Genomic DNA, 22,704 nt, shown 5'->3' with positions numbered 1-22,704 from the left:
CTGCACTCTTCACAGACCTGATCTCCACAGGTCCCTTGAGAGCCCAATGCCCTTCACACCATCTTACTCCAGCCTAACACTCCTTTTACAGGAAGGCTAAGAATCTTGACGAAAACGAGAAGCAGGAGTTGAACGTATCACCCCACATAAACATCACATTTAATCTGCATAAATCTGCATTGCAAAATCATTTTAGTCACAGTTAGGGATCAGGCCCCAGGCATGCACTGTGAAAATGTTTTGTCAGGTAACCTAAATATATTCTTCCTGTGGTAACATCTAAATGAAGGGGTTTAATTTGAGTACAAATTTTGTTTAATATGACGGAATCAATCAGACTGCGTCCCGGATGGGACGGTTAACTAAAATGAAGTCATTAACATTCTTTGTGTGGTGGAATTTAATTATCATCGATGCTCAACAAGTATAAAATATTACCCGTCAGTGAAATATACCATCACAACAACAGAGCAGAGGAGGACTGTTGATGCAGGCAAGAGGCAAAAACCTCTTTGATGAATATAATCTGTGAGACAAGTAAAGAGCTCTGTAGCAAAAAATAAATACAATAAAACTTTTTTTTTTTCTTTTTTTTTTTTTTTTTTACCTCAGTTCAATATCTCCATTCACTACTGGTCAAAAGTTTGACATAAATAAGACAAGGCCAGTTCACGGTGACAGAATGCACAAAGCAGTCTATAGAAATATGTCCCAAAAATGGCCAAATATGACAAAGTACATACTTTTGAGTGTGTAGAAGGCGGTTTCACTTTATTTTGATGGTCCCTTTAACACATTCTGTTCACTATAAGTAATGTTGCACCTACATATCTACAAACTCTCATTAGAGTGTTAGTAGAATATTAGTAGACTAGTAGGGTTAGAATAAGAATATGTTGACGTAGTTGCAAAGTCTAATAATACTGAGAGTTCTAATACTGAGAGTTAGTTAGTTGCAAAGTTACTTATAGTCAACAGAATGTAGAAAAGGGACCAATCAAAATAAAGTGTTACATAGAAGGCAATTTTTGGGACATGCTTCTATGGACAGCTTTGTGCATATTGTCACCATAAACTGGCCTGTCAATCATCCTGTCATATACACACTCCACATTCCAGCTCATTTAATGTTCGCACATACAAAAATAAATGCAATTACTGAAATAAAGTTCTGTACTTCCACAACAATCTTATGTAAAATGTTTTCCAGTCCAAATGTTTTTAGCAAACATTCCTATGCATCCACCAGTACCAATCATGGAAGGATATAAATCCTACAAAGTAATAAATAACCATATAAATGTTACTTTTTTGTTTACAGAGTTTGTTTACAGAAGGCGTTGCGCCGCTGGGTGGGTTTGGGGTCCTGTGACAGTTCTGCCCTCGGGCCCCCTCCTTTGATCGGGCCCTGCTGTACATCCAATTAATCAGAACTCAAAGCACAGTAGGAGAAAGTTGAAAGATCAGTAAACACATGAAGTGAGGGAAGGCAGTTGGCCTCAGAGAACTGACTCTACGTGCGAAAACCTTAACAGATCGACCACTAAGAGGCAAATGAAAGCAGCCTGGCTGAAGCTCAGAAAATACACAGGAGTGAGCAGAAATAACGGCTCTCCATCATAGCGATCCGCCAATTCTATCCAAGTCGTTCAAAGAATCGATGCCCAGCAGCAGTAATGAAGCCCAGAGTAAAAGACTGAACTTACTATAGTGAAGTTCATAACTTTGAGGATCCAGATGGTGAGAGCGAGGTTGACCACTATGAGGATCATGAGGAGGAGGACAAAGAAGTAAAGGCAACGTTTCCGCCAGCCGTAGATCCCCACTTTATACAGTTGCGGTTTTTCAGTACTCTGGACATTGTTCCTATGAGGGCACTGTTCCTGGGTCATCTGGAAGAAGACACAAATAAAACGTTAATTGAAGATTTTGTTAGAGGCATTGAAAGGAACAATATACAGTATATATATATATATATATATATATATATATATATATATATTCAAGGTGTAAGCAAAATAAGTCATTAAATTGAAACTTTTATTGGAAGTGGTGAAAAAATATATTTTTAAACCATATGAAACCAACATGAATACACATATTACATTACAAAATAAGTGGAAGTACCTGGCATATATGTGTTTTAAAGTAGATTTTGAAAAGATTTATATGTCATTGACCCTATTATTTTACATATAGATGGAGGAGTAAATGTGTACAGTAAAGACACTGCAATGCAGAACTATGGAAAATAATGCTTTGAGAGACAGTGCCTTTGGGATAGTTTGTCACTTTTGCCCTATTTATAATGAAATCATTCACTCAGACAACATTGTACGCTGGTTACAAAATAAATGGAGGTCAATAAAGGGAAACCAGTGGGCTGGAAGTCAATCTCTGCTCAGCCAGCATGGAAACACTGGCTGTGGGATATTCTGATATGAGTTTGACCCAGTCAGTGTAAAAGTTTGCTTTAAAAAAAAAAGAAAAAAAATGTTTTTTTGCACTGCCCTCTAAAACCTACATTTTATCTCTAGGCAACAAATTTCTACCAGTTTCACATGAGTAAGTGACAGTGACTGATTCAGAACACAGAAGGGTGAAGAATAATCAGTAATACAGCAAGGGGCCAGTTTTTTATGTATATTGGATTAATCTGTTTTACATGAGGTATTCACATATGTTAGAAACTTACAGGTGTGACTCTCAAACCGTCCTGCATCCGAAATCGAATATTTCCTTACTAAATAGTATGCGGAAAACATTATACAAAAAGAGTAGTACGTTCAAATACACCGTTTTGGAAAAACGGTAATCTACTACTTCCAGTGAGATTCTGGAGTGCACACTTAATGAACACTTTACTATCCCATGAGGCATGGGAGAGGTTTTATGGCCAAACCACAGAAAAGACCATTTATCTCTTCTGGTTCCATCATCCTCAAGTCAATGTTTTATTTATTTATTTGTATTTTTATGGGTTTTTGGTTAAATGCTTGAAATAAGGTCTGTGGTTAACACAAGCTCAAGAACATTCCATTGATTATCTCTGATGAATATAAAATTATAATATATAATGTAAAAAATAGTTTGTAGCTCCCCTCCCATCCAATGTTGATGATAGCGTTATTTTACATACAGTATGTATCTGCTTACATATGCCATGCTTGTTTCTGCTTCTTCTTCACGTCTTTTGATCAGGAGATTCAGTATTCTTTTAGAAGATGTATCATAGCGCCCCCTACCATGTTTGCCATGTGTTTCCTGTTACCACGCCCCCTTGTTTAGTCCACGTCTTGCCCTCATTTCACTAATTGTGCTCACCTGGTCCTCATGTGCTCTGGTCCCTTTATATTGTGCCTCTTTCCCTCATGTCTTTGCTGGTTTGTTTTGTGTATGTACTTTGTGGTGTGTTCCGGTTTGTGTGCTTGAAATTATCCTAGCTTACGCTGTTAAAAAAAAAAAAAAAAAAACTATTCCCAGTATCAGATTATCCTTGTTGCTTTTTTGTGTTGGTTAGCTTTAGCTCTTGTGCTTTATAATTTGATTTGAGTTCTTTTGTTTTAGAATTTTATTTTTAATTATTTTCTTCAGTTCTTATTTTCCCTGTCAAGTGGATGTCTTGCTTCTCTTTAGCAACTCCAGTTTTTTATCTTAGATCTTATTTTTTTTTATTACTTTTTTCATTAGTTTGCTTTTTTATATATTTATTTCTCTACTTTTTGTTTCTCTAGTCATTGATCTTATCAGTTTAGTTTTGGTTCTCTTTATTGTTGCTATGTCTTGTCTGTGTCTTGTTGTGTGTCCCTGCCCTGTATCCTGAGTTCCCTGGCCACTGACTCTTAACTGCCTGACGGGTGCAGCTATCTAACCCCTGTGTCAAGCCTCTGGTTCTGTGAGCCTCTACCTGGTGCTACATCTGAGATCTACATCAAGCTACGTGTTCCTTGTGTTCCTGCCTGGTCTTTCCTTCGGAGCTGCCTCATTGCACTCGCGTCATCGCCATCTTACTGACGTCTCAGAGGTCATCCATCCTGCCTGTCGTCTGCCCTGCCCTACTGTTTGAACTGTGGTTCACGCTTCACTCTCCCTGTTGTCTCAAGTCTTCAGTCTTGTTAATAAAAACCCTTGTCTGCTCATTTGCGTCTGGGTCATATCTCTTGCAGAACTGTGACAAATGTAATATGTCTTGTGTATTCATTCAGTGTTTTAACTGCTGAAATGCATCAACAAAACAGCTTGTAAACAATATCATGAAACCTCAGAAAAGACCATATATTAATAACCTTATTCGATTTAGTGTTACAGTATAATCATGACCACCAAGACAAGACTAAAGCTTTGAGGGGTTGAGACCAAGACAAGACCAACACAAAGGGCGAGACCGAGTCAAGGCCAAAACCAAACCAACACCCTTCAAATTCACCTAAATGATCCACATTTACTGATATTTAGTGTCATGTGGTGTAACGACAAATTAATAACATAGTATTGTGATTCCACCTTGAATGTGTGTACACATTATACATTATATTAATGTATACGTAAACATTATACATTTTATATATATATATATATATATATATAAGAAATCTACTTTTCTTCAGTGCAAAGTATTTTTAATAAACCACAAGGTGGTAATAAACCACAAAATGGCAGTAATAAAATGAGAACGAATAAGAGAGCTATGAAATAAACATGGCTTTAAGTTTTTCAGGTGGGTCTACAGGTTATTATTCAGGTAAGAAATACTACAGAAATTAAAGTAATCAAATGTAATGTATAGACTTCATTGTAAAAATTAAATACAGATTGATGCTTACAATTCAAGTCAAGAGCAGAGAGACATTTTCTGTCTTTTGTTCTTAAATTAACATAACAAACAGCAACAGGAATATTAGACTGCTGTCACTTTAAGAGTTTTTGCATGGATCCAATATACTGTTACACAACTTATGTTATCTTTCTCAATCACATTTATTTACATTTACATTTATTAATTTAGCAGACACTTTTATCCAAAGCGACTTACAAATGAGAACAATAGAAGCAGTTAAATTAACAATAGGACAACAATATGCAAGTGCTATGACCCTTCCCAGTTTAATCTATTGCAGTATGTGTATTTATTTATATATATATATATATATATATATATAAAGATAATAGATATAGAATAGAAGATAAAGTGTTAGTATCAATGGATCAAGTGTTGCCAAAAAAGATGCGTCTTCAGCCGTTTCTTGAAAATGGCCACGTTCACTTTCAGAGTGCAAGTTTCTGGATGGCACGTAAGTCTGAAGTAATGAGTTTAGGTAAAAGGGAGCAGAGCCAGTGGTTGTTCTGTAGGCAAAAGTCAGTGACTTGAATTTGATGTGAGCGGCAACTGGCAACCAGTGCAAGTTTATGAGGAGAGGTGTGAGCTCTTCGGCTCGTTAAAGACCACTCTAGCTGCAGCATTCTGGATCAGATGCAGATATCTGCAAGCTGGAAGACCTGCCAAGAGAGCATTACAATAGTCCAGTCTGGATAGAACAAGAGTTTGGACAAGGAGTTGTGTAGCATGCTCTGATAGGAAGGGCCTGATTCTCTTAATATTGTAAAAGGCAAATCTACAGGACTGGGCAGTTCTAGCAATGTGGTCTGTGAAGTTCAATTGATCATCAATCACAACTCCAAGGTTCCTGTCTGACCTTGATGGAGTTTTATTTTTTCAAAAACTTTTATTAAAAACTATTTTATTTATGTTCCAAAACCGACTGTGTTTAAATGAATACTCGCCAAGACGGGCATTTTGACATAATTGTGTATGTATTTGACCGTTTAAGTGCAGTAAGCCACTCATTTTAGTACTTGCGACTCACAGAGGCGGCTTGTGCGCTCCACTTATATTAGATTATGCCAAACTACTTAAGCTTTCATTTTTATGCATTTCATTCTTTTAACTTCTTCAGCTTACTGTCAGAAATTAAACGGCCTGCTCCTGCATTCAAGTCTTTGTACTGCATGCGTGGATTGCATTTGTAATATATATATATATATATATATTTTTAACAAATTAACACATCACACAATGCAATTACAGCAATGCAGAAACTGTATTTGTTCCAGTCCAGTTTAACCTTGATGTTGAATGTTCAGTGTAGTAATAAAACTAGATTAAGAATTACATAATCATCTGGAAGCTCAATTACATTTCTGCAAAATGTCCTTGGTATGCTGAAAACAACAGCCAGGCTTTTACCATCCTCAATAAAACATAGCCTGTGATTAAAGGAAGACTTAAATACAAAGCTCAGTGTCTTTCCTGTTTCTGAAGATATGCCTGGGCTCACACAACTGTAAATGGAGTTGCTGAAGGACAGGTCAGATGAAGTGAAAGCACTATTCACTGCTGGTTCCTCGGGGAGAAGCTGAGATGGCAACTTACTCATCTGTGAACTGAAGTGTTAGTGTCCTACCCTTGTCAGCGGCAAATACTACAGATGTTAGCCATATCGTAATAGGGACTGGTAACAAAATAAGGTGGAAAAGGACCTTCAGTTAAAGATCAAGAACTACTGATCTAAAAAAAAACTCAAAATAGAGCAAAATACACTAAGCCACTCTAAGAATATTACTGTAATTAATCCAAACCTTTCTTTACAACATTCTCCACCTATACACCTTCTTTTTTTTTCATTCTCTGCATTTAAAAGAGAGAGAAATTTTTTTCCTTGGCTGAATTTAATTCAGTTGTGAACAGTGATTCTACTAGAAACAGTTTTCTTAACATTAAACATTTTAACATAAACAGGGATAGTTCACCCAAAAAATGAAAATTCGGTCATCATTTACTCACCCTCAAGTTCCAAAACTGTATGAATGTTTTCTTCTGCTGAACACAAAAGAAGATATTTTGAAGAATGTCTGTAACCAAACAGTTGATGGACCCCATTGACTTCCATAGTATTTTTTTTTTTTTTTCTACTATGGAAGTCAATGGGGTCCATCAACTGTTTGGTTACTGACATTCTTCAAAATATCTTATTTTGTGTTCAGTAGACGAACGAAATTCATACAGGTTTGGAACAACTTGAGGTTGAGTAAGTGATGACAGAATTTAATTTTTTTGGTGAACTATCCCTTTAACATTATGTATTAACTAAACTCTATCCAAAAAAAGGAATTGCATTGAGAAATCATTATAAAAATTAGATACATTTCAAAGCAGACTGAATCTCTTGCAGTTAATTGTAAGCTCCACTCTTTACACACTAAAACTTCAACATAACAGGAACTCTTCAAATTCACAACAGAACACACACTCCCCGTTCTTCATATTGCTCAGAAACACGTAAACAGTGCATTCCAAATGGCATAAATAATGCCTTTACAGGGCACTTCAAAGAGAGAACAATAATCACTGCCATATTGTTGGGTCATTCCAAAAAGGAAATCATTAAAAAGTTCAAAGAATAAAAAAAAAATGTTTTTTGTAATGTTACCTGTGAAAATACTGTAGATAGAACTTAAATTAAATGTGCAAACATGTTTTGAGAATGTTTAAGAATTTGTGGAAAAAAAAAATGTTTATGTATAGTATATTGATATGAAGTAAAATGAGCAAGCAGCAAAAAAAAATAAAATAATAATAATAATAATAATAATAAAAAATTCTAGTGTAAAGTCAGATACTGAACACTGCAAAAATAAAAAAATAAAAAAAATTGCTACAGTATTTATTACTAACATTACATTATTACACTATTACTAACATTATTATTTATTACTAACATTACATTATTAATACAACTGTTCATTATAGTTCATATTAATTCAGGTCAATTAAATAATATTAACAGATTAGCAGACCACTTTTGAATTTAATAATGTTGAAATGCTATAGATGTATTTTTCATTGTTAGTTCATGTTAACTAATGTAGTTACTAATGTCAACAAATTGAACCACACTATGGGTCCTATCATACACTTGACGCAATGCAGCACCAGGCGCGACGCAAATGTTTTTTGCTAGTTTCAGCCCGACGCAGTTATCATTTTCACATCCTGCGCCACATTGTTTAAATAGCAAATGCATTTGCGCCTATTTGTGCGCCCATGGGCGTGCTGGTCTGAAAACGAGGTGTGTTCTGGCGCATTGTTGGTGCGTTGCTATTTTGAGGCAACAGAAATAGACTGCTATTTTTTTTGTTATTTAAAGAGCGCGCTAGTAATGTGAGCCTATAGGCGGGTGCACAACGCGCGTACACTCTGCTTATTACACACACAGGGACGCACAGCAGCACACAAACATGCCAAATATTTAAAATAAAAGGATTACAATGTAAAAGATTATTATTGTGTATACATATAGATATGGTGGAATCCGGCTTGTCCCGTAGATGGTCTGCTTGCGCACTTTTACCTCGCGCACGAACAGTTCCGTTTGCGCTCTGGAGAAGTGTTCAGTCTCTCTGCTATCAAATTCTGTCATTTAAATACCGAATCCGCCATGGCGTGAGTGAAACTGGCTTTTAAAGGGAATGGTTTTTTTTTTTTTGCATGTAAAGCCCAAAACACACCCATTACTCATTAAGAGAATAGGGACAACCCTTTTAGACCATGCGCCGGACACACCGACCAATTTTCCCGTCGTTAAACTAGCAAAAGTGGATTCGGACACGCCCTAAGTGAACTTGCGCCATGCGCTTTAGACCATGCACTTATCATTAAAATAGGGCCCTTTTAGTGTCTTATTATATGTCTTACAAAATGTCTTATTATAAGAAATTAAATACATGCAAAAAGTATTTAACAATAAAACCAGTAAAATGCATTAAGAAAATAAATAGGGTCAATTTTGATTGAATGCCAGCTTTAAATATTCCGAGACCGCAAAACACAGGTCTGCAGGGCACAGCTTGAATTCTACACTAACGTTTGTTTTCAAGGCTCAGTGTGGAGCATCGAGGCTCAGGATTTAAGACTAAATCCTGCTTTTATAACAAATGTCATATGTTCCCTTTGTTCTTTTTGTGAGTCTGGCAGGTTGCAGCGCTTGAGATTTTAGAGAGGATGATGCTTTACTGTTGGCTCTAAAAAAAAAGGAGGATTGTCAGAAAGCCGTAGAATATGAAACACCTGCTTGTAGTTTAGCCTCCCTCCCTGGTGCCTGCATTTATTGGCAGCTCACTGGAAGAGTTGCAGGAGGACTGCTCTCACACCCTCATCCATTCCTCAGTTTCACTACATCGCTTAGAGCCAAAAGCAAATACAAAAAACCATCTACTTTGGTTTTTAAAAAGCACAGAGTGTATTTGTTTGTACATTCAGATTTACAGCGATTTTGTCACAGAGACTCCTGAGGCCACTTGTTTCCTCTGAGCTATAAAGCAGTCATCTGTACAGTCTTGTGATTGTACCTTCACGGAAGACTTTGTTGTGATCCCTGCAAAATATCATCATAACCATATCAATATTGGGTTTAAGAGACCACTCAGTCTTGTTTATTTGAGGTTATAAAGAGAGGCAGAAAATTATTCAATGGCCTATAAAGTTGCTTCTATCTTTTTTTGCTAACTCCAAGCAAAAATAGTTTTTTTGTGACTACAGGTTCATTCAAATTTTAGAATCAACATAAAAGTTAAAGAAGCCCGTGGAGACATATAGCCTATAGTAATCCAAATATAATATACAGATGCATGTACCAAATATTTTACAGAATCTTTTTTTTTTAAAATCTATTGAAAGAAGTCTATTATGCTCATCAAATGCTGCATTTATTTAATTAAAATACAATAAAAACAGTAATACTGTGAATTATTAGGCCTTTTACAAATTAAAATGAATTTTCAGCATCATTACCCCAGTCTTCAGTGTCACACGATCCTTCCTGAAACCCATCTAATATGCTGATTTCCAAGAAACATTTCTTATAACTATCAATGTTGGAAATTGTTGTGCTGCTTAAATTTTTTGTGGTAATTATGATACATTTAGTTTTTTTTTCTTTTTCTTTTCTTTTTTTCCTCAAGATTCTTAGAACTTTCAAAAGAACATCTACTTGAAACAGAACTCTTTTGTAAAATGATGTCTTCGCTGTCAATTTTGATCAATTTAATATGTCCTTGCTGAATAAAAGTTTCAGTTTCATAAAAAAATAAATAAATACTGACCCCTGCCAGACTCACAAAAAGAACAAAGGGAACATATGACATTTGTTATAAAAGCAGGATTTAGTCTTAAATCCTGAGCCTCGATGCTCCACACTGAGCCTTGAAAACAAACGTTAGTGTAGAATTCAAGCTGTGCCCTGCAGACCTGTGTTTTGTGGTCTCGGAATATTTAAAGCTGGCATTAAATCAAAATTGACCCTATTTATTTTCTTAATGCATTGTGGGTCTTGCAAATGGCGGAAACTTTGGTAAATTCAGCCACTATTTTTATCTCAGAAACACTCAGGTTGCTTGACCATCATAATAATCATTCTATGATGTTCATTTCTGCTTTGAAGAATGAGCAGCCCAGCAGATTACAATGTATCTAATATATTCTGACATGACAGACAGTCGCACAGTCTGACTTGGCCTTGACACAGTCTCACTGCAGTCATATCGTACAACCTGACAAGCAACAATTGTAAATGACAGGAAGAAAATGCAACTGAACTCTGGGTTAGTTTAGTTCATACACTGAAAAACATGATTTTTGCTGCTTGTTCAAATTGCTTAATTAAAATGAGCTTAAGCAACACAATTGCTATACATTTTATCCTAACTTAATTTGATTGTGTTCAATCTGCTTAAAATTTTAAATTTAAGTTTACTTAATCCGTTTGTGTTGGATTACATTAATTATTTGTGTCGCAATAATTAAGTTATTGTTATTTTATGGGTTTTTTTTGAGAAAATGAGAAAAGGGGAAGACTTGATTGTGTGTAATTGTGTTTAATGTTCAATTACATTGGAATTATTAGAACCATTTAAATTGCAGTGGGTTACCATTGTGGAGAAGAGTGGAGCATTTTGTTAGGCTGTTGACTGATTCAGTTACTTTCAATTGCTTTGGCTGAAGGAGCATGTAGCACTTCTCATTTAAGATGCTATATAAGCTATTGTTAGCAAATAGCTAACTACAGTCTATCAGTTCAATTGTGTGTCACTAAAATAAATGGAATCTTAATGGATGATTGAATGTATAAATATGAATACCTGAATCATGTCAGGAAGCCTTTAAAATTTCACTTTGGGACTACTTAAATGGGTCGCTTAAAATGACTTCATTCCATGATGTTGAAGTTACATGAACAAATTATGTTTGTTTAATCTCTGCTTAGTAAACCGGATGTAATTTATCATAGTGCTATCCGTTTTGTTACCAAAGCTCCTTACACTGCTCATCATTGCGATCTTTATTCTCTCATTGGTTGGCCCTCACTATATACTCGTCGCCGAATCCATTGGCTTCAAGTCATCTATAAGTCTTTATTAGGCATATCCCCGCCCTATCTCAGCTCCCTGGTAACCATAGCAACATCTACCCGTAGTATGCGCTCTAGCAGGTATATTTTACTGGCTGTCCCCAAAGCTTATACCTCTTTTGGTCGCCATTCCTTCCAGTTCTCTGCTGCCTATGACTGGAATGAATTGCAAAAATCCTTGAAACTAGAGGTTCCTATTTCCTTCACTAACTTTAAGCATCAGCTGTCAAAGCTGTTTACTGATCACTGCACCTGTTTATAGCCTTTTATTTTTATTTATTGTGTACTTTAGTATTTTTATTTGCACTTCATTGTTTGCATTTTCATATTTCCAATGTTAATTTAGTGTAAATGTGTAATTTATTTGTTACTATGGCCTATTTATTGCCCTACTTTCTTAATTATATTGTATTTTGTACTATATTTTGCTTTTTTGTATATGGATTGGTTTATTGATTGTATGTTTATTTATTTCTATGTGTAACTCTATGTTGTTGTTTTCGTCACACTGTTTAGCTTTGTCTTGGCCAGGTCGCAGTTGTAAATGAGAACTTGTTCTCAACTGATTTTATCTGGTTAAACAAAGGTTAAATAAATAAAAATATAAAAAAAATGTAACCCAGTTATGTGGAACCTGTTGACATAAAAATAATTAAAGCCAACATTTTTTGAGTGTACCTAACTTTACTTTTCATTTTCACAACTGTCCTTCACAACAGATCCACAAGCAGTATAATGAACCCATGACTGTGGGGGTTCAGAAAATGTGCTTGTTATTTTAATGTTTCACAGGTATAGGCCAATTGCAGGGCAAATGTCTCATCATTAAAGCAAATGTTTTGCGTAAACTCATGCGAAACATCTTTTAGTGTTTTAATGTTATTGGACAAATGAATTGCTTGACAATTTGAGTACTTTTGCAAAGCATCCAATGTAAATATGGCTCATTAGCCTCACTGTTTGCCAAGGTAAACTGGTGTTTTAGCTAATGTTGTTGCACTCCACAGGTAATATCAGCTCTGATTAAAATTGACTTGTTAGGAAATAAAATGTGCTTTTAGTAAATTAGAACTCAGTCGGGTAACTGAAATTGGAATCGTGCAACATGGATTTACTCAGCTTGATTTCAGTGCTACATGTCACTGAATTTCAAATGAGTCCAAACTATTTCTTCTCATTCTCTAAGTTAATGACTGAAAAATAGAGCTGATGACTATGGCATAAGTGAATATGGCTGGAAATCCTGAAGTACATCTCTTAAAACTTAAAATGATAAGCAAACAATAGTCATGTTTGGCTATATGCATAGTAGCAATCCTTCCCAATGTATGGATAGTGTTTAGATCGTATACATACAGGAATGAAGTTTTTATCTTGCAGCAAAGGTACAGATATAGAAAAGGTAGTGCTAATGTCTGTCCTATCCTATATATACGCACATAACAACGCAATGAATTTATTATTTTACAAAAGAAAGTTTCTTCATCTTACTTTTGTTTATTTTATTTTCATTTATTTATTTTGGAACTTAAACGACGTGAACCAAATTATAGGATTATTCATAAAACATAAGTCTGGCATCACTGCAAAAACAGCTTCTCATTATGTAACACTTGAGTTAAAAACAAAAGACTTAAAACAATAGGCTATTACATTATACACATGATGGATGAGCCACATTTAAAGTTGCTGTATAAAGCCAATACACGCATATCTGTGTGCACACATCAGTTGAAATCTATTTTAATGCGCCTAATTGGCAATGTTGCTCAGCTACCATTAAGGATCTTTAGTTACACAGTGTTTAGTTGCATGGCTGCGACAGTTCAAAACAAAATCTACTGCAGGATCTTTTCATTTCCCTTTCCAGGCTTCCACATTCTGCTCGTTTCTCTACCACAAACCTTAGTGGAATCTTAAAAAGCTTCCATAGGCTAATCTCAGGCTGGTTCAAATTCTTAGAGGCCTATGATCACGTCTGGGGCGGGGGAAAGCTGTTTTTGACTCGGACACTAAAGGGCAAACTGTAACCAAACATCCCATAACCTTCACAGCTGTTTCCTTCACTCTCCAGCCAAAGTCCCGCCCCCTCTTTTCCTCCTTATCTGCCATTCCCACTCCAACCTGGCATCCTCACGGAGAATCACAACAATCACCTTTCTGACAGTGTCCTGTCGTCAGAGGAGCGTGAGCGTAAAACAGCACCGCGAACCCTGTCGGTATCTCTGCAATCTTTCCACAGCGAACCCCGTTGTTACTTATTTATGGTAGCATGTTTCCCAGAGGGCCAAAGTAATTGAAACCAAATGTGTGGAGGCAGTGAAATGGGGAAATAGAGCAGCGGTAGCATCTGGACAGGAGAAAAAGAGAAAGAGAGAAGCGGGAAAACTCTTTGTCTGCAATCGGGACACAAACTTTTTGGCTTCCAATTAATACAAGACTTCTATTTGGAGAGCCCGACGCACTGCCAGAATACTCCAATACAATGGGACTGAAAGGAAGAGAGACAGAGAAAGAGACAAAAATAACGCAGCAACCCCAACTGCTCCAGCGCAGACAGAAAACTTCCCAAAAAAAATGAAGTAGCAGTTCACATTAAGCACAACCCTGTCTTTCTGCTGCCAGGAAGTCACATGCGTTTCCTCGCACAAAGCACAAAGTCAGAAACAATGAGTTTAAAACTTACCATCCTGACCATGTCTCTCAATCTGAAGTCCAAGCAAGAGCACACAGGGTGTGACAGGCGGATAAAAGTAGACTGAGACACCACTTAAAGATGGCATGAGGCCTATTTTCTCTGTCTCTGTCTCTCGCTCTCTTTCTTTTTCCGACTTCAGGCAGTTACAATCCCCCCTTCCGACACTGTCAGCTTTTCCAATAGCGGACGCGCAAGCCAAAATCCCTGCCTCAGAGTCTGCAGGAATTTCCTAGACTCTTAGTCTGGTATCTGCAGCAGAACCACGGAAAACAGCGACTGAGTCTCTGCTACCGTTTGCCTGAGTAACTGCCCCCTGGTTTGTAGCCAGATATAGCACTAGGAGACACATGGGGGAAGTTAGGGGGTTGATGTCAGGGTTTTTTATTTTAGGACAGCCCCTCACCCTCCATTTGTGTGTGTGAGATTCAGCATGCAGCCATGGGAATTGGGAATGCATTTAATTTTCTACTTGATGTTCCTGCCAGGCTGACTATGAGGGATAAAATTGCCACAGAGCACTTCCTACACAGCATTTTCTGCAGGCATGAAGTCATCAGACTGATGAATAATAGTAATCATTGTTTAGGTCGCTTCCTTTAACTGGCCAGTTCAGCATTAGCAGGACATACCATGGGGAGCGTGAAACCAAGACCACATGCGCGATCAATATGCAGAATCCCCAGGACGATTAATCAGCATGTTCATTGCTAACGCCGGTGCTGTGCTTGACTATAGTGTGTGTTAGAGTACAAAGAATTACCATAAATGTATTCATACTGTGTTTTAACTTACTGCGGTGACAAAGAATTATGTTTGGGATGTTCGGGCTTGAATTTATTCAGGCAGTTGTTGTTTGCTTCACACTCTTTGTCAAGGGTTCGAAAACAACCAATTAGAGTCAGAATTCTGAATCAGGGTTTAGAGGCACCATTTCCATGTAACCTTGCTGATTAATGTTGTGGTTGTGTCGAATAAATTCACCACCAAACCGTCTGCATGTAGTCGTTTTGGTGGAGGTGACTCCTGGATTTTACTTGTAAATACTCACCAGCACCAGATATCGCTTAACCACAAAATAGACGGACTCAACAGAAAAACAAACAATGTCCTGATTATACTTCCTTTGTATGAGTTTTGTCACTCAATTATTATTAAGTAAATAAATGTCCAGCTAATATGATATATTTGCCACTACATATTATGGAAACCTGCTGAATGACTGCCAACAATAGTACTGGCAGTCTGAATAATATTATCTACTCCCAAAAAAAACAACTATAGCCTTCAAAACCAGGAAGCCAAGAGGTCCTCTGAGGGGCAGAGCCAATACAACAAAAGTAAATAGAACTGGAGCAAAGCAAGTGGAGAAACAGATGTGTTTTCTCAGTATCAGTAAGTGGAAGCAATGTCCAGGTTTACACTATTTGGTCAAAAAATTATATTGTGTTTATTGTTTACAAAAAACGATAATGGTTGTATCTCTCTATTATCTCTCTATCTTAGTGCTGTCACAGTGTCTGGTTTGAGTTCCCTGGGTCACCACTAGATGTCCTCCTTCCCCACGGTGTCTGTCACATTCTGAACTACATTCCCCACGATCCTTGTTCTTCATTGCACTCAGCTGTCCCTTGTCACTAATCATTGCACTCAGCCAATTCCCCATTAGCATTGTCATTTCCCTGTGTATATAACCCTGTCTGTTTTAGTATGTGTCATGGAGTCCTTGTAATTATCACGACACTTCTGAGTTCTGTTTCTAAGTCTGTTTTTGCCCGTTGTTATGTTTATGTTTATGTTTATGTTTATGTTTATGTTTATGTTTATGTTTATGTTTATGTTTATGTTTGATTGCTACCCTGGTTATGACCTCTGCCTGGACTGGATTTTGAGTAACGGATTTTCCCTCATTAAAGATACTTCCTGCATTTGGATCTTCTCCTGTGTTTCCTAGTGTGGATCGTGACAAGTGCTGCATTTGATACTATCGACCACAACATTCTTTTGAACAGACTTGAAAATGTTGGCATTAGTGGAATTGCATGGGCATGGTTTAATTTATACTTATCTGAACGTTATCAATTTGTAGCATTAAATGAAGAGGTGTCATATCGACCACAAGTTCAGTATGGAGTACCACAAGGCTTAGTACTATGACCGTTGCTTTTCACCTTGTACATGCTACCCTTTGGAGATATCATTAGGAAGCATGGCATTAGTTTTCACTTTTGCGCTGATGATACTCAGCTCTATATTTCTTCGTGCCCTGATGAAACATACCTATTCACAAAATTAACAGAATGCATAGTTGATATCAAAAATTTTATGACTAGTAATTTCCTATCGCTTTATTCTGAAAATTTAAAAAATAAATAAAACACATCCACACGTATAACCTAGAATACGCTTGTCAAGTCTTTGTCATCAGTTAGGAACCTGGATGTGCTCTTTGATAGCAATCTTTCATTTGAAAGCCATGTTTCTAGCATCTGTAAAACCACATTTTTCCATCTTAAAAAAAGATATATCTAAATTATAACATATGCTCTCAATGACAAATGCAGAAAGGTTAGCACATGCGTTCAAGACTTATTGTAATGCTCTACTGGGTGGTTGCCCTGCACACTTGTAAATGTAAATGTAAAAAAAAAAAAAAAAAAAAAAAACTTCAGCTGGTCCAAAACGCAGCAGCTCGAGTTCTAACTAGAATCAGGAAGAATGACCATATTAGCCCGGTTCTGTCAACACTGCATTGGCTCCCTATTAAACATTGCATAAATTTTAAAATATTGCTAATTACTTACAAAGCACTAAATGGTTTAGCTCCTCATTACTTGAGCGAGCTCTTAATGCATTATAGTCCTTCATATCTATTGCAATCTCAAAATTCTGGCCAGTGGAAAATACCTAGAATATCAAAATCACCTGCAGGCGGTAGATCATTTTTCTTTTTTTTCACCCAAACTCTGGTCTAGCCTTCCTAGCCTTGTTTGGGAAGCAGACACACTCTGTCAGTTTAAATCTAGACTAAAAACACATCTCTTTAACCTGGCATACACATAACACATTACCAATTTCTATTATTCAAATCAGTCAAATGATTGTTAGGCTGCATAAATTATATGTCAACCGGAACCTGGAACACTTCCTATAACACCTGATGTACTTGTTACATCATAAGAAGAATGGCATCTACACTAATATTAGTCTGTCTGTCTCATCCTGAGGTTAACGTAGTCTGCCTGATCCGGTCCATATCCAGATCAGATGGTGGACCTGCACCTAGACACGACCAAACCCCAGCCCTGAATGTCAGCAGAGACTGTGTCTACTAGACAATCCCCTGTGAAACCCTCATTGACATGACAGCCAGATCCTCAAAAAAGACCACAAGAACCAGACAGGTCCCACGCACAGACCCTATGACCAGCTTCGACTCCATTCCTGCATGATTAATCAGATCTTCAAGCAAAAGGAACTGGATGAATATTTGAATGCTACCAATCACGATCCGAATTCTACTTGTGATGCAGCCTGAATCATAACTCTGTAATTTTATAATCACACTGTTTTTGTTTGTTGACCAGAGGAGGACTGGTTCCCCGACCGAGCCTGGTTTCTCCCAGGTTTTTTTTTCTTTCTTTTTTTCATTCTGTCACCTGATGGATTTTGGGTTTCTAGCCTCTGTCACCTCTGGCTTCCTTAGTTTGGGGCACTTAATATTCAATAATATTATTGATCTGACTGTACTGACGCTGTTGTATGAAGCTGAACTGTGCTGGTCGATGACATATTTTTTTTTGCAGAACTGCTTTATATATGAAATGAACTAATTGAATAATTGATCTTTACAATCTTTACGACGGAACTAAATCAACACTGAACTGACTTCAGCTGAACAACAGCCAAAATGCATCATTTTCCTGTTGTCGCTGTAAAGCTGCCTTGAAACAATATTTACTGTATAAAGCTCTATATAAATAAAGGTGACTTGACCTGACAAAATCCTAAAATCACACTGAAACAACAGCTCTCATTTTCAATAGGGCATGTAAGAACTACAAACTAGCAAGCGATACCCTTTATCTAAAAAAAATAAGTTTTCCCAGTGCTCTGCTGCAAAGAGTTAAGGTATGTCTTGTTTTGTAAAGTGTCAGGAAGTGTTAATATCGAGTACAAGTCAATGTGTCTTGTGCATATTGCTGTAGAACATTGACTGTCATGACCAAATAGGCCGCCAACTATTCACTATTTATACTGCAACATTTATTTTAAACATTTTAATTTGTAGACCTAATAGTAGCACTAGGCCATGATTTCCATCTCAACAACTAAATGTGAGAAATTATTCTTCTGTAAAATTTGGTGCATTTGGTTTCACATCTCAGTTATTCTCTAAAACAGAACAATTTCCACAGGATCACAGCTGCAGTTTAGTACAATTGTTACATAAAGTGTCAGGAAGTGTTTATATCAAGAACAAATAAATGTATTACCAGATATTACATTATCTAAATCACATCAGCTTGTGTCACAATGGTTTACTTCACTGCCAGACCATGGGTGTGACAATGCAGTGAGCTGCGATGTTAAACTTGAAATGAAACACACAAGAACGTCGACATGCGGTAAGAGCAGGGACGACTGGGGTCCAGAAAGTGTACTGAACATGATACTTAAGGGGATCAGGGGAACAAAATAATCAGTCTTTACCAGTGAGGGAGCTCACTTATGAAGCATAATGAAATCGGCCTCTTTCCATTACCGCAGTGGTACCGCAGGGGGCATACATTAGTCCTGTTTGTGCTTTTGTGTGCGTGTAGCAGTGCAAAAGGCTCATTGGAAAAACGTGCCTATACCTACATTTTTGCAAACGTCCAAAAACATACCTATTTACTTCAGTTTCCAGCTGAAATCAAAACTAGTGGCAATAAAACAGCAACAACTTTTATTCCTTTTCAAACGAATCATGATTACAGGTGCAGACTATTGATTAAAAAATACTTCACATTTTCATGTTGTTCCTTGCAGAATACTATGGTATGACCTTAAAACACTTTGCATGATTTGTAAACTTGAACATTTTGACTTTTAAATCACATAACCAGCTCCATGTGTCTTTTCTGACATAGTAAACCTGATCGGTAGCTCACCTGGTACAACAGTGCACTTATGATGCAGAGCGCTCGGGCAAGAGTCCCACAAAACTCGAGTCACAACACCTTAAAAACTTGTAGAAGCAAGTAAAAATGTCATGGTTGCTTCAGCAAATGCATTTTTCCTCCCACATTTTCTTTTTTTTAACACTATGGGCCCTATCTTGCACCCAGCGCAATTGACTTTGTACACCGACGCATGTATCATTCCTATTTTGCACCCGCGCACAGCAGACTTTTCCCTCCACAGACGCACGTCGGTTAACTAAGAAATACACTTGCGCTCCCGGGGGCGGTTCAGCGCAAAGAGGAGGCGTGTTCCGGCGCAAAAGTTCCCTCATGCTATTTTGCACGTTTAGAAAACAATTCCGCCACTGACCAGGAAAAACCAGTTTAAAGTCAGTGGCGCGTTGCGCATGTTATTCATATGCTATTTTAAGGGCGCATGCTTGGCCATAATCAATGTAGCGTGTGCACAACGCGCATACACTTTGATTCTCTCATCTACACAGAAGCAGCAATTTTCATTTTTGCAAATCATACATTATTACGATGGATGGATGGATGGATGGACAGACAGTTTATTATAAAAGCATACATCTAGCTTACACATTTACCCAAATTATCATACGCCTGTTTAACCGAAGTTAATTCGGGTGTGTTTCTCCATCCCCAATGTCACTTCTCTGTGTTTTACGGCCCTGACGAGAACGTCGGTCTCCTCGGCTGTGAACCGCTCCTGGCGCGCGCCTGGCAAATCTGCCGTTATAATAGGAATCCGCTATAGAACAAGCGCGCATGCTCTTAAAGGAAATGTGAGATGACGCTCTGATTGGTTTATTTTATGTTACGCCCAAACCACACCTATGAATAATGAAGCTACTTCAGACCAACCCATTTTAGATTTATGTCGGGTGCAAGAGTCATTTATCCCGCCGGTATAATAGCAACAGCGCCCAAGACCCGCCCACAAAGTTACTTGCGTTTTGCGCTTTATACTTGCGTTTCAGATCGTTAAAATAGGGCCCTATAAGTCGGTTCAGGCTAGGGTTAAGTGTAAGTGGTATATTATCTCCTAACGCAATAAAGCATTAACCATTTAAGCGCCACTCACCAAACATTTCATTTCCAAACTGCTGCAAAACATATCACAACCGAAGTAATAAAACATTGTTACATTCACACTCATCTGTTTCTGGATAAAACTTTAAGCACCACTCACTGAACATTTCATGTCGCCAAATGTGCAAGAAGCAATGTAATGCAATTTTGCAGAAATGTCGCCACAGGCATGTATTTCCAATGAGCCTGGGTTGATGCAGTCACAAACACTATATGACAAATGTCTACTGATCCGCAGTCGAGCGCTACCAAGAAGAATTGCGACACTGTTTAACATTTGAATTCCCTAGGAAAACTTCTGCAAAGTTGAGCAACCATTCACGCAGCTACTTTGAGTAAAACAGTTATCAGCTCCGATGTCTGTGTTTTGATATGGCGCAAAACTCCCTCTCATAGAACGGGCATTAAGAAGACAGATTTCATATCAGCACAGCTGAGGACACAAACTCGGCCGTTCTATCAAAACAACCCTGCAGGGTTGAAATGCTATTAGCCTCTGTTAATCAAAACGCCTGCCACTGCATCAAGCATTCCTCCCACAGTTTGGGCAAAACATATTGCTGTCATTATGCAAAGCCGCTTTTCTGGGTCGAAGTGCTGATTGTTCCTCAGAAGCTGTGAATGATCAACATGACGAGTCTGGCATTGCAAGACAAGGCAGCGTCTGCGGGCAAGTCGTCTTGGGAGAGAGGATAAAGGGGAGGGCTTGAAAAACCCACCCATCCGACGCGAGTGAAGCCGCTGTTAAATGTTCCTTGGCACTGTAACTATTGTTTAACTGTTCAGTGGGTCAAAAACATTTTTTTATTGACTTGATCGTTATAAGGATGAGGGATGACCCCCCAGGTTTTGGACTTTCCTCATGCGTGCACGGATGGCTGAACAGATATTTTAACACTCACTATATCCAACTTTCCTTCATGCATCTTTTCAGAGCTTTTTATTGTCATTTTGTTTTATTCAAAGTAAGCTAAAGCCAAAAGATAAACCCTAATTTACAAAACCAAGTCAACAAATAACAAAAGGACTCAAATTGGTGAATCATTTGTTCTGAATCTGTTCATTAACCATTCATAGAATTTAATGTACCAATGCTACATGTGAGAGAAGACCTTTTAGGACGTGGCGAGGAAACTTAGTTTGCTGCATTGCTATCTTTGAAGGCATCCTAACTGCCATGGAACCAGGTGACTGTTTTGGAACGATAAACGCACAGGAAACTCAACTGTTTAGCGTGGAGTTTAGCATTAGTATGTTGCTATTTGCATTCCGTGACTGCCTTCTGTAGAAAGGATACATTTACTTCTACCTAATTTTGCTAAAATTAGGTCTTAGAAGGCAGTATAATCATGCTGCCTAACATTTGGAACAGCTTTTGTGCCAAAAGCATGCCTAAGATGCTTTAAAAAATTTACCAGGTTTTGGAACAGAGTTGTAACATACCATCTGCCCCAACCATATGTACTCACAATCACTCACACGCATATATCCGGGGTCTACATATTTTGACACACCATTATCCCAACATCTGACTTCTGTGCGGACATCACACGGAGCCTGGGGAGCACGATATAGTTGAAAAGGGCCAATCGATCGCTAAGCAAATAGCATCTCTGGCATCAAATCAGCTTGGCAGTGGTCTGACAAACCTGGCCATGTCAAAAGAACCGACTGCCACATCTATAAGCATTCAATAGGTAATTGAGGGCTGGCTAGGGAGGGAGTGGAAATGTTAACAAAGACCTTGGAGAAGCAGACAGTGTGTAAATAGGAGTCCCATTGGTGGATAAAGACAGGAAAAATATTATGCTGCCTAAATGCCATAGGGCTTTGCCTGGGGCACGCGGTCCTTAGTCCATTTACACTTCAGCTCACTGCACTCAGTTGCATGTGTTTTGTAGCTAAGAAAGGTAAGCGCGCAGCTGAGCAAAAATTACTTACGACTGTGCAAGGCCGTGTATAATCAAGGGAACACATATATAATGCCCAATATTCATACAGATGGAGGACTCTGAGGATTCACTAATCAGTTGCGCTTTATTGCACATTAAACCACCCACAATATAGTTTTATTTATTTTAGGGTTTAGTTCGTTAAGTAAAACCAACACAAGTCCAGCTCAGAGGTAATAAGTGTGAACAGCAGGATTCTGAACTCTGTAATAAAACAGTTTAATAAAACTAAACCAAATGTAATATCATCTAAGGTGCAAATACAAAAATATTTGGTTTCACTTTATTTTGATGGACCCTTTAACACATTCTGTTGA

General features: G+C 37.7%; 1 protein-coding gene across 3 annotated transcripts in view; it reads right to left on the bottom strand.

The window, feature by feature from the left end:
• sgcd (sarcoglycan, delta (dystrophin-associated glycoprotein)) overlaps positions 1-22,704 on the bottom strand; it is a 205,297-nt gene that overhangs the window by 74,611 nt on the left and 107,982 nt on the right. For 2 of the 3 annotated variants that reach the window (XM_084136910.1, XM_084136908.1), the window contains exon 2: positions 1,707-1,892. In XM_084136910.1, the coding sequence (XP_083993036.1) occupies positions 1,707-1,892 (186 nt within the window). Of the gene's footprint in view, positions 1-1,706; positions 1,893-14,148; positions 14,483-22,704 lie in introns of those variants that run through there. The other variant, XM_084136909.1, reaches the window with a different exon arrangement.

Source organism: Abramis brama (genome assembly GCF_963993115.1).
Source record: "Abramis brama genome assembly, chromosome: 15".
NCBI classification, from domain to species: domain Eukaryota; kingdom Metazoa; phylum Chordata; class Actinopteri; order Cypriniformes; family Leuciscidae; genus Abramis; species Abramis brama.
Note: the sequence above shows the minus strand (reverse complement) of the source record. Positions and strands in the feature narration are given on the sequence as shown.